General features: G+C 47.2%; 1 protein-coding gene across 1 annotated transcript in view; it reads left to right on the top strand.

The window, feature by feature from the left end:
• Positions 1–6280, top strand: part of LOC132349792 (myosin-16-like) — a 53582-nt gene extending 47302 nt beyond the window's left edge. The window contains 7 exon segments of the mRNA XM_059898549.1: positions 814–1006; positions 1946–2077; positions 2079–2153; positions 3105–3233; positions 4125–4295; positions 4839–5039; positions 6080–6280. Of these exon segments, the coding sequence (XP_059754532.1) occupies positions 814–1006; positions 1946–2077; positions 2079–2153; positions 3105–3233; positions 4125–4295; positions 4839–5039; positions 6080–6280 (1102 nt within the window).
• The last annotated feature ends 13094 nt before the right edge of the window (positions 6281–19374 follow it).

Below are 19374 nucleotides of genomic sequence, written 5' to 3'. Positions count from 1 at the left end.
GTGAAATAAGCCAGTCACAAGAAGACAAATACTGTATGATTCCATTTATATGAAGTACTTAGAGTAACCATTTGATTATAGCCATCCTGGTGGACGTGAATTGCATTTCCATGATGGCTAATGATGCTGAGTATCTTTTATGTGCTTATTGACCAGCTACATATCTGGTTTGGAGAAATGTCCATTCAAGTTCTTTCCCAAAAACTGGGTTATCTATCTTTTTATTGTTGATTTTAAGAGTTCTTTATTTATTCTGGATACTAGACCCTTATCAGATATATGATTTGCAAATATTTTCTCCCATTCTGTGGGTTGTCTTTTCACTTTATTGATAATATGCCTTGAAGCACAAAAGTCTTAAATTTTGATGAAGTCCAATTTATCTATTTTTTTCTTTGGTCACTTGACTGTTGCTTTGAAAAGAGAGATTCTGACCTGTATAGCCAAAGCTCACATTTTATAATGAAAACGAACAGAGACCTTAGCATCTGGCTTTGAATTCTGACTCCATTGTGGACTAAAGGGTCATCTTTGGTGTGTTTTTCATCATGTTGGAGCCTCAGTTTCCTTGCAGGGCTGTTTTGCATATTAAATGAATTGAGATCACAAAGACACATGGTAAACATTGACCTTCCATTCCTTTTCCCAAAGCATGATGCTCCCCCACTTAAAGACTTTAAGAAGAGATACAGTTTAATCTCACAGCATGGTGGCCGTATCCACATTATTGCTGAGACTTCTTATCTAGGGAGGTTTAGCACATCTTGAACAGTGGGCCCAGCAGGCCAAGGCCTTCTCTGCTTGGACTTGCAGGAAGAACCAGCAGAGGGCCATCGAATCCTTGCAGGCCAGCCTGGAGGCGGAGGCCAAGGGCCGGGCAGAGGCACTTCGGCTCAAGAAGAAGATGGAGACAGACCTGAATGAGATGGAAATCCAGCTGGACCACGCCAACAAGAACAACAGCGAACGTGTGAAGACGCTGAAAAGGCTGCAACAGCAAATCAAGGTAGCAATCTGGGAGCAGGAAGAACTAATCACAAAGCCAGCCATCCCCGAGCCTGCAGGCTCACTGGGAGCGAATGGCATGCCTGTCCAGCCAGGATAAAGGCACGAGAGCGAGCACGTGGGGTGGCTGGCAGCCTAGGGAGCAGGAGGCTTGGGGACTGTATAAATGAGAGACCCCAACTACCAACAGCCATATCCTGGACCACCGGAAAGAGGGAAGGAGGGAATCAGGAAGTTGGGCCTGTCTTGCTTTTTAAAATCATTTTTGACTTATTAGAAATGATTACAGACATAGAAAAATAAAGAACATAACAAACACCCATATACCGACCACTCACCTTAAATAGAGCTGAAGGCCTGCTTTATCACTTGCTGTCATCAGCCTGGTCTGTAGCACATGCGTAGCTGGACCCATGCATTCAACATGTGTTTACTGGAGCCCTGCCCTGTCCAGGCACTGCATTAGGTGCTAGGGGTACAAGAATGGATAAAACAAACGAACTTCCCTGCAGACAAATAATAAGCAACAAATAAATAAAACTGTAGTATTAAAAATGGTGAGAAGTGCTATGGAGAAAGAACAAGACAGGAGAAGGGAGACGGGAATTAGCCAGGGCAGGGTGTAACTGCCAAAGGTCACTGAGGAAGGCCTCCTTGAGAAGACCCTGCTGGAAACACCAGGTCCTCGTCATCAGGAAGTCCTGGACCTCATGCTGACCAGGCTGGACAGATCCTCCAGACACCTGGGCCCTGCATCAACCAGACCCTGAACTCCCCAGGGCAGGGCTGCACTTTGCACTCTCTTCCCCTGTGGCCTCCACCTCCCCACCCTCACCCCAGCTCCCCGCTGAGCCCGGGCCAGGAAGGTCATAGCACCCTCAGGCCTGGGCAACCCCTGGCCGTGGGAGAAGGGCTCAGGCCAGGGTCTCTCGTCCCCCAGGACCTGCAGGTCCAGATGGACGAGGACGCCCGGCAGCGCGAGCAGCTGCGGGAGGAGTGCAGCCTGCAGGAGCGGCGCCTGAGCCTGCTGCAGACGGAGCTGGACGAGCTGCGCTCGGCCCTGGAGGGCAGCGAGCGAGCGCGCCCGCAGGCTGCTGGAGCAGGAGGTGGCGGAGGTCACCGAGCGGCACAGTGAGCTCAGCGTCCAGGTGGGGGCAGCTCCCGGCCACGTGGACTCCCACGCGGGGCGCTGGGGTGAGGCCGGGGCGGCGCCCCCACCTCAGGGGCTCCCCTCAAAGGCCCACTCGGCAGATCCTCAGAATGCACCTGCAGAGCGAGCTTTCTGTTATGGTTAGAAAACAAACAAAAAAACCCGTAACATAAAACGTACCATCCTAACCATTTTTCAGTGCAGAGCTTTTCAAGACAGACTCCCAGACTCTCCCCTGGAGATTCTGAGCCAGTGAGTCTGTGGTGGGACCCCCGGGAATCAAAACTTTTAGAAACTCCTCATGAGATTCTGATGATTTAGCCAATTTTAAGGACAACCGTTACCCCCGCCCCCCACCCAGTGTACTGAAGATAGAACTTCAGAACCGGAAGGGATCTAGAATGTTCCGAAGTCCGACATTCGTGGTACAAATGAAAAACTGTGGCCGAGAGTTGAGTGGCTCACCCATGGTCAACACCAGGGACCCCAGCGGTGACACGGGTGCTTCCTGCCGCTCACAGTGCAGTCCTTTAGCAGCACGGCTTCATCCTTACTCACCATCTCATGCGAATTCACCAAAAGAAAAATCGTACATGGGACATATAGGGATAACAACCCCACTTTAGAGATAAAAAGACCAATCCCAGAGGTAAAAAGTAGACACATAGGCAGAAGCACTAGGGCTTGAACCTGGTCTTCCCAGCTCCAAGTTCAGGATTGTACTAGAGCTACCACCCACCCCAGGCCTAAATGATGTTCTTCCCAGGCTCCGCGTGATGCAAATTCTAATCTAAAACTCAGAGAAGAATGCAGGATAGAGACCTTCACCCCAAGCAGGGGGCCCAGGGCCATTTCTTGTTGGGGGTCTGGGAGAGGGTGGCTTTTCCTGGACACAGGAAGGGCTGTGCAGACTCCGGGCTCATGGCAATGTCTTCGTTTCCTCCTCCAGAACCAAAGCCTCCTCGTGGTCAAGCGCAAGCTGGAGTCTGACATCCAGCGCATCTCCAACGAGCACCAGGAGCTCATCAGCAAGTTCCGCTCGGTCGACGAGAGGGCCAAGAAAGCCATGGCGGAAAGCGCGTGCACTGCCTGCCGCAGCCGGGCGGGGCCTGGGCAGCCCACCGCCACCCCAGCCAGGCCCCCTGCCGGCGACCAGGCCACCCCAGGCAGGGAAGGCCGCCTCCTTTGGTTTCTGAAAAGCCAAGAGATTAGAGCATGAGGCCTGGGGACACAGACCAAAGGAGCCGTTGAAGTGGGCTCATCTGGGCAGGTATTTTGGCAAGGAGAGGAGCCTTGAACCAGCCTTAAAGGGGAGGGTTAGTGAAAGGAAGATGGGTGCCGTGCCCAGGGGTTCAGGGCTGGAGGTCGGCAAGGGAGGCCTCCAAGTGTTTTCACCCTAGTATCCCTTTGGGTGCTCAGTGGTGGATGCTACGTGCCCCACTTTAAAGATGAGGAAATACAGATTTTATCGTCAAGCTCCTTAGGCTTGACTGAAATGCCAGGAGCTCAGGAACACTGTTGGTCTTATTTGGTGCTGTGTCCTGAGATCATAGACTGGTACCCGGCACGCTGTAAGCCCTCCATGAATATTTTATACAAGAACAAGTGGGTTAAATGACTGGGGCTGGGTGCAGACCCTGGACTTTCTACTCAGACCTGTGTTTTTCCCGCTCTCTGTGCTGTGCCCCTCATGCGGGAGACAGCAGAGTCTGGCTGGAGGGTGTGGGCTGGCGGGTCCATGGGATTGAGCGGCCTGGTTCTGAGCACAGGCGCCTGCCTCCTCCCGTCACTCGGAGGGACGTGGGAGCGTGGGGCACCCCCTCGACCGCACCCCAGCAGCATGTCAGCCAGGGTCCTCTTGTCCACCGCTTGGTGTCCCAGAGGCTGGGAGACGAGGTCCCTCGTCCCTCAAAGGCACTGGGAGCCTGGATGGGGGCCCAGCTCCAGCTCCAGTGCTTCCCCCGCCCAGGCTGCCCGCATGGCCGAGGAACCCCGGCAAGAGCAGAACCACTGCTTGCACCTGGAGAAAGTCAAGAAGAACTGCGAGGTCACCATCAAGGACTTGCAGGCCAAGATGGAGGCGGCTGAGCAGCTGGCCCTCAAGGGAGGGAAACGCACCGTCACGAAGCTGGAAGCCAGGGTGAGGGCGGCACCGAAGCAGAGAGGGAAAGAGGAGAGCGGAAGGGGGTCTCTTCCCCCCAAAAGTGCCAAGCGTCTGATGAGGAGCTGGGCCTCTAATCTATTTCTACAAAGGTCTCCTCTCCTCCTCCTCTCCCTGTCACCTTTCCCCAGAGTGTCCTTAGCCCCCAAGCAGAGTGGTTCCCCATATTCTTCCTCTGTCTCTGTTCCCAGTCTCTGTTTCCAACATTATTCCTCTCTTATTACTTACTTAAAACGAGCCTCCGTCTTTACCTCGTGGAATGTCAAGAGCTGGAAGGGCCCAGGGGGTCGGTCACCTTGTCCCACCCCTGCCTCCCCCATTTTCCAGAGGAGGAAACTTGAGGCTCAAGGCATCTGACCACCTGCTGGTGAAAGGCTGAGCCCACCCAACCCTCCTGGGCAGGGCTCACCTCTGGGCAGGAAGCGCACACCGCGACACCCCTGCCCAAGGCCACTGAGCTCTGAAGTTCAAAAACCTGCGTTCCCCCAGCCGCATCCCTCTCCTCCTCCCCCCACCCCCCAGATCAAAGAACTGGAGACGGAGCTGGATGGAGAGCATAAACAGCACGTGGAAACGGTCAAGATGCTGCAGAAGCATGAGCGGCGCCTCAAAGAGCTGGTCTTCCAGACGGAGGAGGACCACAAGACCAACCAGCGCATGCAGGAGCTGGTGGAGAAGCTGCAGAGCAAGCTGAAGGTCTACAAGCGGCAGATCGAGGAGGCGGTGGGTGCCCGCCGTGTGGCCCCAATTCGCCCCCCTTCCCAGCCCAGGTTTCCAAGCCTTGGTTAGAAGGAACCACAGGAGAGGACTCAAGTCTTGGCCAGAAGATGGCTTCCTGTCCACAGCACTTCATCCTCGCTATCACATGGGGAGTGGACGAGACACGACACACGGGAGATAAGAACGTGTAAAAAATGAAAATATCCCCCGAGGACACCCATGCTAACTAAAGCACCTACTTCGGTGGGATCTAAAGCCAGGGAAGGTCTCGGGTGCCTCCGTCCTGCTTCCACTGCCCCCTGTGGCCTCTCCCTCCTGGTCAGCAGGTTAAACACCAGGACTTTCCCTTATTTGATCCCCTTGACACAAGGCAGGAAGGCTGATACTCTTAAGCTATTTCACAGGTGAGGAAACAGCCCAGAGTAGGGTACTTATGTTATTTCAGTCCAAGTCACACGGTTAGCAAACGGCAGCTTCAAGTCTCAACCCTAGACTGCACGCCCACCTGCCGCCACCATCGTCCCCCACCCAGGATGTAGATATTTGACTCTGCTGTCATTTGCTGCCAGTTCTGGGACAACCACGTTGACGCCATCATCCACCCACGCACCTAACACTGTTCCCAAAAGGCTCAATAAGGGCCAGGCTTACAGGAAATACGGTTCTAACCAAAACGACACTATGACTCTCTTGGGAAGATGAGGGGGTGGGAAATGTGTGATGGGGGCTCAAGAAAGCACCAAATCCACATTTTCCATGGTGGGGTACCAATAGCTAATGCCTAAAACCACACATTATAGAAGCCGCAACAGAGCACATTTTACTTAGAAATATGGACGTCAAAGCCAAAATCAGCTAAAAGCGTTGAAGGTGGGTGTCCGTGGTGACCTGGTGGATGCCCCTGACCCAGGACTGCTGTGTTTCCTAATAAGCCTTACAGAACGACTGGACTCTTAAGATGTCCATGTAGAACTGAAAACAACGCACGTTTAGCCAGGACAAGCCAGGTTTATGCCCCATTTTCCACTGTGCCTTTGTCACAGGAGGAGCAGGCCAACCAGACCTTGGCTCGCTATAGGAAGACGGTACATGAGCTGGACGACGTCGAGGAGCGCGCCGGCATGGCGGAGACCGCCCTGAACAAGCTGCGCACCAGGCACCGCGTGGCCCGCAAAGGCATCACCTCTGTGGAGATCATCCAGGTGTCCAAGACAGGCACCTCCAAAACCCTTTCTGAGGAGTGAGGTGCCACGTGTCCCGGCTCACAGCCGGTAGGTGTGGACTCCACGCTCCAAGTTCACCTTCCCTGCTCTTGCTTTGCTCTTTCCAACTTCTCTGCTTCCTGTCTGCCATGCCCCGACCTTATGCAACGGGGATCCCAAAGCCTCCCCTGTCCCTTCAGCCGCAACACTCCCTCAGCACTCTCAGGTGTGATGCCGTCCACTTGTGTCACAGGTGCTGGTGGTCGTGATGCTCCCCCCATCTGAGTGGAAGCTCTTGGGAGGCAGGTTCCGCGTCTGATGCCCCTTCACACTGGGCCTGGCAGATAGGTGCTCAGTACGTGCTTGTTCTCACTGGAGAACCGTAGGGACATTTGCAAGCTTATAGGTGGTATGCGTTCATATCCCCCACAGTATCATCCCTGAGGATTTCATCAATGCTGGCTGAATTTAGGTTTCTAACATCAAGGAAATCATCATCATCACAGCTACCACGTCTTGAGCACTGAGTGCAGGTGGGATTTTAGGGGAAATTTTTTTAATAGTCTTTTATTATTTTCCTTAATCCAGAACCAACTGAGAAGAAATACAGGAGACAAATACATAAAAGTCACAATGCTAGTTTTATTATGATACAATTCTAGATTGAGAATTAATGGGTGTCTACCATGAGCATCCTTGTACTTCACCCCAGAATTAAAAGTACCTGCAGAACTGAACAACCACAGCCCTGCTCCCTGGGGAGCAGCCCCTACTCCAAGCGCAGGAATGACCAGAGCTCATCGACCCTGCAGGTAGATCCAAAAGGAGACCAGATGGGGTTCATCCCCGCCTTCCTGGCTCCTTCTTCCAAGCACATGATAAACCACTCCTCTTCCCATGAGAGGAGCAAGGGAAAGGTGAGAAGCAAAGAACATTATTCTAGAGCAGTGGTTCCCAAAATGTGGTCCTTTGGACCAGCAGCCACCTCAGCAACACCTGGGAAGTTGTTAGAAATGCGAATTTTTGGGCTCCACGCCAGACCTACTGAAGCAGAAGCTCTGGGGGTGGGCCCTGCATTTGAGGTTTAACCAGCCCTCCAGGTGATTCAGACATATGGGCAAGTTTGAGAACCAGTGCTGTAGCAGAAATCTCCCCTTACAGAAACAGGAGCCAGGGAATGCAGGTTTCTTCTACTTTCACAAGAGCCAGACATGTGGTAAATGTTTCTCACTCTAATTTATCCCGTGAGGTAGGTATAAATATCTGCGTTTGTCAGGTGAGGAAAATGAGCTCAGGGAAGTTCAGTGACGCCCATGGTCACGCAAGCCCTGTGCTATGGAAAGGCAGGCTGTCCTTTAATTACTGTGGAGATTGATAAGGTTACTGTCTGATTAGGATGAACCGAGACAACTCATGATCAAGGACTTGGTTTAGGTTGGGAGGGGCAGGGGTTTGCAGTCTCAGTGCCACGTGCTGATGTTCAACCTCCACGGATTCTGGGAATTTTTTTCTGGCCTCGTGTTCAAGCATCCAGTTGAGTCAGCCCTTGGTGAGGGTAAGGTCTCCCACTCACAGCTCTCTCTCAGGACCGGGTCAGTTTGGGTTTAAGCAGAAGTGATAACCCCATTGACCTTTGAATTCAAGCTGAGCCTTTTCTCACCATTTGCTTAGGGAGGGAGCAAAAAATAGGACACAGAATCTTCTTTTTAATTCTCTAATTCTTAAATAATGGTTAGCTCAGGAAGTTAAGGAAACCAGAGGCTTGCCTCTGGATGAGTCCTACAATTAACATGTAACCCCCTTCCTTCAGGGCAAAACCCTCAAAGGGGTCCCTTCTTTTGAGCTCCCCCCTTGGTGGGGGTTACTCCTGAGGCCTCCTGCACCACCCAGACTCAGCAGGCGTTTCAGCTCCTTCTGCCTGCTAAGTCTTAGCCTCCAGGATTAGGCACCTTGTAAAGCAGATCCCCTGCCCCAGCTTGGTGACTGTCTATTCCTGGGGTCTGCTGGCCCTGGTCCAACTGCTCTGTCTTCGTGTCATTGGGTTACAGGCCTGCCAACAGTGCCCAGAGGCAGAGCCCCTGGGGTCTGCTCTCTGTGTCCTGGTCCATCCTCACTCTTTTACCCCATTTTCCCCTTATCAGTCACAGATATGCCGTTGTGGCCGTGAGATATTGCAAGCAAACTAGTACATGGGTTAGCACCAAGCCAAAATCCCACAGGAATTTAGTTTTCCAAAGTGGCATTATCTTCAATCACAAATACTGACCAAGCTCTGAATATGGACTAGGCCTGTACTCTGGGATACAGAGATGATAAGAAACAACATCCTCCCTCGTGGAGCTCAGAATCCAGTGGAGAGGCAGACGCACACAGCAATCACCACAAGGCTGTGAGCGACTGTTCTGCAGTGTTTGCTTCTCCAGGGGAGGAACGACTGGTTCGACCTGAGGTGGCTAGGGAGCAGCTCCATGGAGGACATGACCCGTATGAGAGTCTAGAGCAGCGCCACTCAGTGGGTGGTCCCCACTGCAGAAACTGAGAGGAAGCGTTTAGAGATTTCGAGAGCAATCGGATGCTGCCATGACATCCAAGTGCATGGTCAGTGTATTTCATAAAAGTATTCATCTCAGATAGTAATTAAAATAAACAAAAATGAAAAGTAAAAATAATAGAATCGAAATTAAAAAGAATAAATAAAATGGATCCCTCACCAGGTAGAGAGGGAAAGAAGGGAATTCCAGATAGAAGGCCCAACACATGCAAAAGTGCAGAGGTGGGATGCGCACAAGGGTACAGCATGACTGGAGAAGAGGGGCTCAGGATGAGGTCAGAGTGCTGGACAGGGTGGGAGACAAAGCTGGTGGGACAGGTGTAGGGGGTGGGTGTGAAGGGCCCTGTTGGGAGCAAGTATTCCATAATCTCCATGAGGAAATCTTGCTAATTTTTAAAATCCATTTGTGGGATGTGATGAGTAGTAGCTTTTCTTTCTTGGGAAGACACATCAAGTTGGCAGAACAAGCCTCTTGGCCCCTCATGAGACACTGCAGACAAGTGCATGGTGAGCATTGCATCCCAGGGCATCGCACTCTGGCCCTCTCAATGGCCCGACTAGAGTTCAGGCCTACCTGGGCATGCCAGGCCCAAAGAAGGTGTCCCTAAACCCTTACAGCCTAGCAGAGAATGAGCCAGGTATGACCCAGTGGTGTCCATTACAAGGAAGGAAACCTGTGCAGAAGCAGCCCAGGAACCTGAGGGCGCTGTCTTTCTAGCAAGAAGGGGTCAAAGATGTCAGAATTCCCAGCTCTGGCCCACAAGGGTCTTCTCACCCTCTCTCTCTTTTTTCTTCCAGGGTAACACAGATCACAACAGCAGACCACTGAGAGGAAAAATATATGAAAATGGAAAACTGGGTCTATCCTGAGAATGTTTACTATGCAAAGGAAAGTGCAAGCCAGAAAGAGACAGGTGCAAAAGAATAAAGATAGCTGTTGGGGGGAGATGGGCTTGGGGATGTAAATACCCAGCCATTAGAGGAATTTAAATTAGCGTGGCTTCTCCGAGATGGCATCAACCTGTCAAGCACTTGGATAACAGTAACAGTGGGTCTGATTTAGTTGAGATTCTACATGTTCATGTCAAGGACGGAATATGTAATGTCTGTGGGACTTGGCTGTTCTCTAGAAGTAATTCCTTGTGTGGACAATTTTAATACCTTGTCCCCATGCATCTTAAATAAAAGAAACTTGAAAAATAGACCGAAAGGAGATGGTTTTTAAGTGAAGAATTTTTTCTGAGACTTCCTAATCCAAAGGCAATTTTTATAGTGTATCAGAGTTCTGTTGTGTCCGTGACCTCATTCACAGGCTTGTGTCTATTGGAAACCATGAAACCTATGTAGTCATGTGAGGTTCTTTGCAAATTGTGTATCAGAGATATGAAGACAAACTAGGTTTTGTAAAGCTGAGATAGTTACAGGACCCCCGAAAAGGATGTTAAGATCCATCCAGGCTAATGACCCAAAGGCCCCCCACGCCACGCCTCAGCATCTCCCCGGATGCTCAGACACAGGCAGGTCAGCTCTGTGAGGGCAGGCAAAGTGTATCTTGTGTGTTTTATTCACTGCTGTTTCTCAGCAATAAGACAGCGGCCTGAAGGGAGAACACAGTAAATACGGTAAACATGTGTGGAGTGAATGCCTCCCAAGGCAGTGCTTCCTGACATTGCACAGAGAGCTTCCTTAAATCAGGCTGAGCCCTGCCCCATGGTGGAATCCACTTGTCAACCCTGGTTTTGACACCCAGGACCCTACAGACCACCTGAATGGAAGGCAGGTCTCACAGTCCCTCCAAGTTGCTCTTCCCTTCCTGGGTCCTTCCATCTTCCCAAGCGTGACGGGACTTCTTTGTCACCTTCTGACACTCCTCGACCCTGTTTCTCTCCTCACTGTCCTAGTCTTTGGGGTGCAGGGGCAGGGGGAGCAGCCCTCAGAACGCCCCTCCTCCCCAGCTTCATGGAAATGGGGTCTTCCCTTTGAACTTCAGCACCCTGCCCTCTCCAATGCACTGGCAGACAGAAATCATTGTTCAGGCTGGTAGAGGAAGGGATATTAATATGCTGGTGGTGGATCCCTCTCCGTCTTCACACGGGCCCACATCACCCCCATGCTAATCTTTGCACTCTCTAGGCACCTCGGAGGGAACGGGGTTTGCGTCCTTCTGTGCAAATGCACCAAATGTGAAGACGCTGCCCTCCGGTGGTGGGGTCTCCAACTGCTGTATGTGAATTTCCTGGGAGACACCAAATCACACAATCTTAGAATTATATTAGAATTTTCGGGCTCAAAGGGACATTTGGAGGGTGTCTAGTCCAACTTTCGGCCAGTTTGGGATTCCCTTCCATAGCATCCCTGAAAAAAATGGTAATCCAACTTGAACTCTTCCAGTGAAAAAAAGGCAGCCCATTGCAGTTTTGGCTGACAATCATGGTTCAAAAGTCCCACCCAGTATTGAGTCGAAATATGTCTCCTCTATTTTGCCCTTACTTCAATCTAGTCTTCACCTCTGTAATTACATAAAATAAGTCTAATTCTTATGCTTTGAAGTCAGATATGGGTTCCACTTTCCCAGCAGTGTGACCTTGGGCAACTTAACCTATCTTATCTCCTGTTTCCTCAACTATTAAATGAGGAATTATAAGAGCATCTGCTCGTAGGAATGTGACGTTTAAACAAGATAACTTGGCATGGAGCCCATTATGCATGGCACTGAGACACTCGCCAAGTTTCTTCTAGGCCAAGTTTCTTCTAGCATTCCGTAGGACTCCGACACTTGACCTCCTGGGGGAGGCTCTGCTGGGCTGTCAGTCTAGTAGCTGATGGCAGCGAGCCTCTTCCTGGAGAGATGCCAGGAGCATTCCATGAGGTTGAAAGACCTCATCATTGTTTCCTGGAGGACAGTCCACTTGTGGTCTCCCCACACTCAGAGAATTTCAGAGCAGCTCCTGACTTTGCCAGGGAGGGTGGGGGCCCAGAAGTAGACAGGCTCAGTGACTTGCCCAAGACCATTCAGTTAATGCAGAGATAGAAATAATTCTTTGTGGCAGGAGATGAGGTGAGGTTTCTAACCCAGTGTTTAGACTGGGTCAGAAGTGTTGGACTTCACTTTGCCACATACGCTGTTTTTGCCTAAGGACATGAAATTGCAGAATGGCTTAAAGGCCTAAAAGGGTATAATCTATATGGCCTTACAAAATAATAATATATAATTGGTATCCACGATGATTGAAATCAGGGCACTGGCACCATGTTCTGCAGAGTAAATGGAGCAAAGACTATTTAGATGGTTTTGCTAAATGTTCTGGGATAGCTTTCAAGGCTGCTAAATTTTGTTTCACTGATTGTATTAAGCATATTTTCTTATTTTCTATATTCTTGAAGGTCTGGCATCTGGGGCCTCCCTGGCTGAGGAGACACTGCCTCTCCCAGGGCTGCCAATTCTTAGGAATAGCAAACAGCTCTCATACACAGACTAACCAATCTGGAGCCCAAACTCTGAACCACCTCCTCTATCCAGTTCTTATACTCTGGGAGGCAATATTCCCCTGCCCTAATTATCCCAGGACCAGGTAGCAGACGAGGGACTGCCCCTCTGTCCCAGAGCCTGCTGAAATGAGCCAATCCTAACCCTGCTCACCCTGCGTCGCCCATTCCTTCCCACGGAAAGCACAATGAGAGCTCGTGCCCACGCCTTCCCCCTTGCTCCTTCTGCTCCTGACCAGCCCTGGTGCTTCCCCGCATGGCCCCGAGTGGCATGTCATGCCATGCCTTCTACTTCTAGGTCTATGAGTGTATAAACTTCTTCCTTCATGACAATCATTTCTATTTCTGTGTATCTTCCCACACCTGATTAAAGCAAATCCCAGGTACATTTTAAGGTACATACACCAATTATCTTCCTCCTCCTTTCACATGTGAACCACTCCTGGGTCCTTGTAGGGAACCCAGCAGGTTCTGGGTCATCCCCATGGAGCACAACTTTGGGTGTTTCCAGAAATCACAAAGACCCCGGGCCCTTCCAACCACAAGCTACCAGGAACTGAGGCTGGAGATCTGTTGTGAAAAGGCCAACCTTGAGTTATGGTAAAACCGCAAGACTGAAAGGGAATTTGCTGGCTATTATAAGGGACTGTTCTCTCCTCTGAACCCTGAACCCTGGCTTAGGCTAATGAAAAGTGTATCCTGAGACTTTGGAGCAGTGATTCCATAACATTTTTTTCTACAGACATTTGAAAAACCAACTTTTAAATACAGGCAGCAAAACAGTAACCAGACATTTCAACCAAGGGAGAACCTGTATTATGAAAATTAGGTTTGGCAATTAGAAAGGCTACTGTGGGGGTAGGTACAGGATGTGACAGGAGAGTCCTGGAAGGTCGAGGAAATCGTGTCTTTGCTACGTGCCTAAGGATGCGTAGGAGGCATAAAGGGGAGGGAGAGCCTGTGGGAGTGGAAGGTGGGAGTGGGGAGAACCGCTGAGAGTGTGCTTGGTGGCAGGTAGTGGCACATGAGCCAACAGTGGTGCAAGCAATAGTGACATCTAATGATCTTTCACACCAAGCCCTGCAGTCACAGGTTCCAGAATTAGTGCAATGTGAAGGACCCCAGTCACTACCTTTCCACACTGCTCTACCCTTCTGTCTGTCAAGGCAGTTGCCACAACTGGTCAACTTCCCTCCAACTATAGAATTGCTCAACTTTTGCCAACATCTTCATTTGGGAGTATGATATGAGAAGCAGCCACAAATATATATGTGATAAGCACACAAAATCAGAGGCACGCTATATGCTACAATAGAAATATAGCCATCCCAGGTTAATCCATCCCCCAAAACAATTCTAAGATCAAAGGAGTCTATATCACACTATTTTAAGTGAGAAAATAGAATGCATTCACCATCTGTCCAAAAATTCCAAGCGATTTCTCTAAATATCACTAAAACCCTCCTAAACACCTATAAAACAATTCTCCAAACATTTCTGCATAATATAAACATTTTAAACACTAATTACCTATTTATATAACACTTAATGAACTCCATAGTGATTACACTTGTGAGCAGTACATGATGACATGCATTATACTATATTTGATGAGAATTAAATATTCCCTTTAACCTACAACAGACATGTATCACAAAGCAAACAATGTAATAATGTGTAAAAGACATATCATTAATGCAATAGGGTTTAGCCAAATAAAAATAACAAACAGGATAATTTTTTTAAAATGATTACTTACCAAATGATTCTGGTAATGGAGGACTAGGGTGACAGACAACTCTCCCACTAACATAACTAGACAAGTGGACAAAATACACAAAACATCTACTCAAAATTAAGAGAGAACTAATAAAGTAGTAATTACCAGGTCAATATCCAAGAGAAACACCAGAGAGTGAGTTCAGCATTTTAGGACTGCTTTACCCAGAGGGCTATTTGCTAATTCCACTACAAGTGGTTGAGCGTCGGAGCAGTACTTTTGACAGCCTATCATGACCACAAAGACAAAAGTCAGAGTCCAGGGCCCTCCAAGGATGAGGGTCCTGGTAAATGTCCATTGTATTACTTAGAGTTCTCCAGAGAAATGGAACCAACAGGAGAGAGAGAGACAGACAGACAGAGAGAGAGAGAGAGAGAGAAAGATAGATACAGAGTCATAAAGATATATAGATAGATAGATGTAAAGAGATTTATCATAAGGAACTGACTCACATGATTATGAAGGCCGGCAAGTAAAAAATCTGCAAAGCCAATGTCCTGGTTCAAGTCGGAAGGCCAGAAGCTGCTGTAGAACCAGAAAGAGCCAATGTTCCAGTTCAATTCCTCCTGTCAGGCAGGAGGAATTATCTTTTACTTGGGGGAGGTCAGTCTTTTGTTCTATTTAAGTCTTCAACTGATTGGGTGAGCTCCATCCACATCATGGAGGGCAATCTGCTTTTTTCAGTCTACCAATTTAAATGTCAATCTCATCCAAAAAACTCCCTCACAGAAACATCCAGAATAATGTTTGACCAAATATCTGGGCATCTTAGGGCTCAGTCAAGTTGACAAATAAAATTAACCACCACACCTGTGTTTTGGGTTGGGATTCGAGGAATAAGGGTGAATTAGAAGATGAACATTCTTCCCAAGGACTGGAGCCCAGCTTTGAGTCATCTGGTGGTCCAGAAAATCTCAAATCCTAAAATTAGATAAAGGTGATTCCAGACTGTTGACATCTTTGGGTACATGGCAAGATGAAAATGAAAACCTTATCTGGGCAAAGATAAAATCATTTTAGGTCTCAAATTATTCCTACACAATTTTAAAAATAAAATGTTAGACACAACATTGGTAACCAAGCGTATGAGAGGACAAGAACATAAACTAGAACCAGTCAAAACAACATGTTAGTAATAGAAACAATCCCACAGGAACTTCAGAAAATGGCAAACACATGATAACTTACTATAGAATTAAAATGCATGACAAGAATAGCATATAACTATGGAGAAGGATAACAAAGGACCTAAGGTATTCTAAGATCCTTGCATTATCCAGGAAGAGAAAGTACTAATCATTGGTTGCTGGTAAACATTTAGCGACCAGCTCTCTGTAGGATAAAAGCCCTGATCTGAAGCCTTTGCTACTTTCTATGGTATAAATGCTCTGCCACGGCCGATGTCAAGCCACCAAGAGGTTACTGAACATGGAGTTGGGAGGAGATGGGCATTCTTGGCTCTCCTGAGCCAGTCTGAGCTGGCTCCAGCACAGCTCCGAATTAGTCCTTGAAAATGGAATATAAAAAATAATCAATCCGCGGGACTTCCCTGGCGGTCCAGTGGTTAAGACTTCGAGCTTCCAATGCAGGGGACGCAGGTTCAATCCCTGGTCGGGGAACTAAGATCCCACATGATGCACGGCGCGGCCAAAAAATAAAATTAAAAAATAAAAATCATTCCAAAAGAAGGCAAGAAAGAAGAGAAAAAGAAACAGAATAGGACAAAAATTAAGTAAATGATAAGATGGTAGAGTTCAATTCTAATATATCAGTAATTACTTTAAATGTAAATGGACTGGATGTTTCAAGTTAAAAGATAAACATGCTATAAAAATAAAATGCAACTATATGTTGTTTATGAGCAGCTCATCTAATAACATAATGTAATAGAAAAGTTGAAAGTAAAAAGAGAGAAAAAGATATACCGGGCAAACACTAACCAAAAGAAACCTGGGGTTGCTATATTAATATCAGAGAAGCAAACGTTAAGACAAAAAGCACTATCAGAAAGGAAAATTTCATAATGGTAAAACATTCACTTTATCAAAAAACCTAACGTATTATATAAAATAGAGGCACCTATAATATAGCCTCAAAATACATAAAGAAAAAAAATGACAGAATTAGAGTAGAGATAGACAAATCTACAATCATTTGGGAGGTATTAACACACCTTTCTTAGCAACTGAAAGAATAAACAAGCAAAACCAAATCAGTAGTTAAGCTAGAAATTATGCAGTTAAGGCAGAAATCTTTAACAAAAATATAACTTAAAACTCCCATGTTGGGCTTCCCTGGTGGCGCAGTGGTTAAGAATCCACCTGCCAATGCAGGGGACACGGGTTCAAGCCCTGGTCCTGGAAGATCCCACATGCCGCGGAGCAACTAAGCCCGTGCGCCACAACTACTGAGCCTGCACTCTAGAGCCCGCGAGCCACAACTACTGAGCCTGCGTGCTGCAACTACTGAAGCCCGCGTGCCTAGAGGCTGTGCTCCGCAACAAGAGAAGCTACCACAATGAGAAGCCCGCGCACCGCAACGAAGGGTAGCCCCTGCTCGCCACAACTAGAGAAAGCCCATGCGCAGCAACGAAGACCCAGCGCAGCCAAAAATAAATAAATAAATAAATTTATATTAAAAAAAACTCCCATGTTTAGAAATTTTAAAATGCTAATTCTAAACAAACTCCTCCAGAAAACTGAAGAGAAAGGAATACTTCTGAACTCATTTTACGAGGCCAGAATTACTCGGATACCAAAACTAGAAATTACAAGAAAAGTAAATTACAAAACAATACCCTCCATAAGGAAAGATTTTAAATTATATTTTAAATTGTCAAATTCTTAACAAAATTTTAACAACTGAATACAATATTGTATAAAAAGAATAATACATGAAGACCAAGTAGGACTTTTCCCAACAATGCAAGTTTAGTTTAACACCCTGAAATCGATCAGTGCAAAAACTATAAAACTTATAGAAAAATACAGGAAAAAAAATCTATATAACCTTGAATTAAGCAAAAATTTCTTAAACATGACACTTGATAAATGGACTTCCTCAAAATTAAGATCTTCGGCTCTTTGAAAGACATTAAGAGAATGAACCAAGAGAAGCCACAGACTGGGGAAAAAACAATTGGGAAATAATAAATTATGACAATCAATTTGGTACAGTATTCTCAAACAGTAATTGCCACAATTTATTGGCTGCTTTTAATGTGTCATGAACTCAAGTACTGTATATATGTCATCTATTTTAATCCTTAGAACCACCCTAAGAGGTGGGAACTACTATCCTCATTTGACAGAAACTTATAGAAGTTGACTGACTTGCCCAAAGTCATATATGTACTGTAGCTGGTAAGCTGCAGAGTAAGAATTTGAACCCAGTTCTATTTATTTCCAGAGTCAATGAACTCTCTTAAGCTGTCCATCATACTACCTTTTTATTAAAATAATAGAAGATTCCATAAAAACATGAAAAAATGTGTTAGAAACAAAATGTATAAGAAGTGGCCCTGGCCTCCAGGAGATTTACAAGCTTGTAGACTACAGATTTCACTTATCAAATTTTGAAAACGATACTTAGTATTCATAAGTATGCTTATCTGCTTGTTCTTCTAAGTATGGTTATTTGTGATTGTATGCTATTTATATACCATCTGAGACTATCTTACGTCCCTAGACACCCCATAAACTGGTCCCATCCCTGCGCTATGGAAATGAACTGGGTGAGCAGCCTAGAGTGGAAAAATCTGCATGCATTTTTCAATCCCTCTGCACTGAATTGTATAAGATCCTTTCTATAGGAAACTTTCCCCCCTTGGGGCCACACCCAGCAACTGGGACAATATCTAAATCATAAGGATTATTAAGTATTAACACAGAGTATGCATTTAGGTTTCTGTCCTCCTGTTAACTTATAGCTTTTATAGGCACTGATTCAGTAACATTTCCAAGAGTCTTGTGGTGAATAGGTGGCAGGCCTTAACCCATGTAAGAGACAGAAATGGAGGCAAATTGGCAGTAAATGTTCACTGTCATTCAGCTGGTGGCACAAGCAAGAACCAATCTTCTTACTCTCCAAATCCACATTCCAGATACTAAATCAAAGGTCTCCTGAACAGAAGGAAATCCTTAGATGTCTGCAAACACATAACCTTTCCAACCTATGATTGGTTATGTTCCTGATGTGTCTATACAAACCCCCTTCCCATTCACAACTGGGGGTAACCAGTCGAAACCCCAGACTGTTTCATTTATTCATAGTTTCATTCAACTAACATTAACTAGGAACTTCCAGGTTCGAAGCACCATGCATTTCCTTGTATTTAAAGTTATGTGTGAACTGGTTTCATCCTAGTCTCTACGTCCCTTGAGGACAGTGGAATTTTACCCAACTCTTCTGTACACTGCACAAAATGCCTGACACAATACTTGGCACTTGGTGAATACTCATCGTTTGATGACTTGAAGCTTGATCAAAGCTCCAATTCAATCCTATTCCAATTCCAACTGAGAGGGGCTGGGACAAGATGGCGGAGCAGAAGGACCTTGAGCTCACCTCCTCTCACGAGCTCACCAAAATCACAACTAACTGCTGAACAACCACCCCTAATAAAGACCAGAACCTACCAGAAAAGATCTTCTACACCCAAAGACATAAACAAGAAACCACAACGAGATGGTAGGAGGGGCGCACTCGCAATATAATCGATTCCAAGTGAATCAATAAAGCAAATAAAATCATCCCATGGCAGTGTCCAACCACTCTCTTCCTCCTGTTTCCCATTTCTAAGGACCACCTTCCCTGGAATTTTTTTTTTTTTAAAGATTTATTTATTGATTGATTGTTATGTTGGGTCTTCGTTTCTGTGCGAGGGCTTTCTCCAGTTGCGGCAAGTGGGGGCCACTCTTCATCGCGGTGCGCGGGCCTCTCACTATCGCGGCCTCTCTTGTTGCGGAGCACAGGCTCCAGACGCACAGGCTCAGTAGTTGTAGCTCACGGGCCCAGTTGCTCTGCGGCATGTGGGATCTTCCCAGACCAGGGCTCGAACCCGTGCCCCCTGCATTGGCAGGCAGACTCTCAACCACTGCGCCACCAGGGAAGCCCCTGGAATTAATTTTTTAAAAGGCAGAGTCCTCATATTGGATACTAGATCAAGGTCATTACATTAGTCTAAAAAAACAAACACTAAAAATAACTTGCCCTCCTTGTAACTCAAACTGGCTCTTGCACCAGAACATGATGGGATTAGGGGCTATGTTCTGGACTAGGCATCAGGTCAGCCCTGCCACTGACTTACATCAAAACCTT

Source organism: Balaenoptera ricei, chromosome 15 (genome assembly GCF_028023285.1).
Source record: "Balaenoptera ricei isolate mBalRic1 chromosome 15, mBalRic1.hap2, whole genome shotgun sequence".
In the NCBI taxonomy this organism is placed as follows: domain Eukaryota; kingdom Metazoa; phylum Chordata; class Mammalia; order Artiodactyla; family Balaenopteridae; genus Balaenoptera; species Balaenoptera ricei.
Note: the sequence above shows the minus strand (reverse complement) of the source record. Positions and strands in the feature narration are given on the sequence as shown.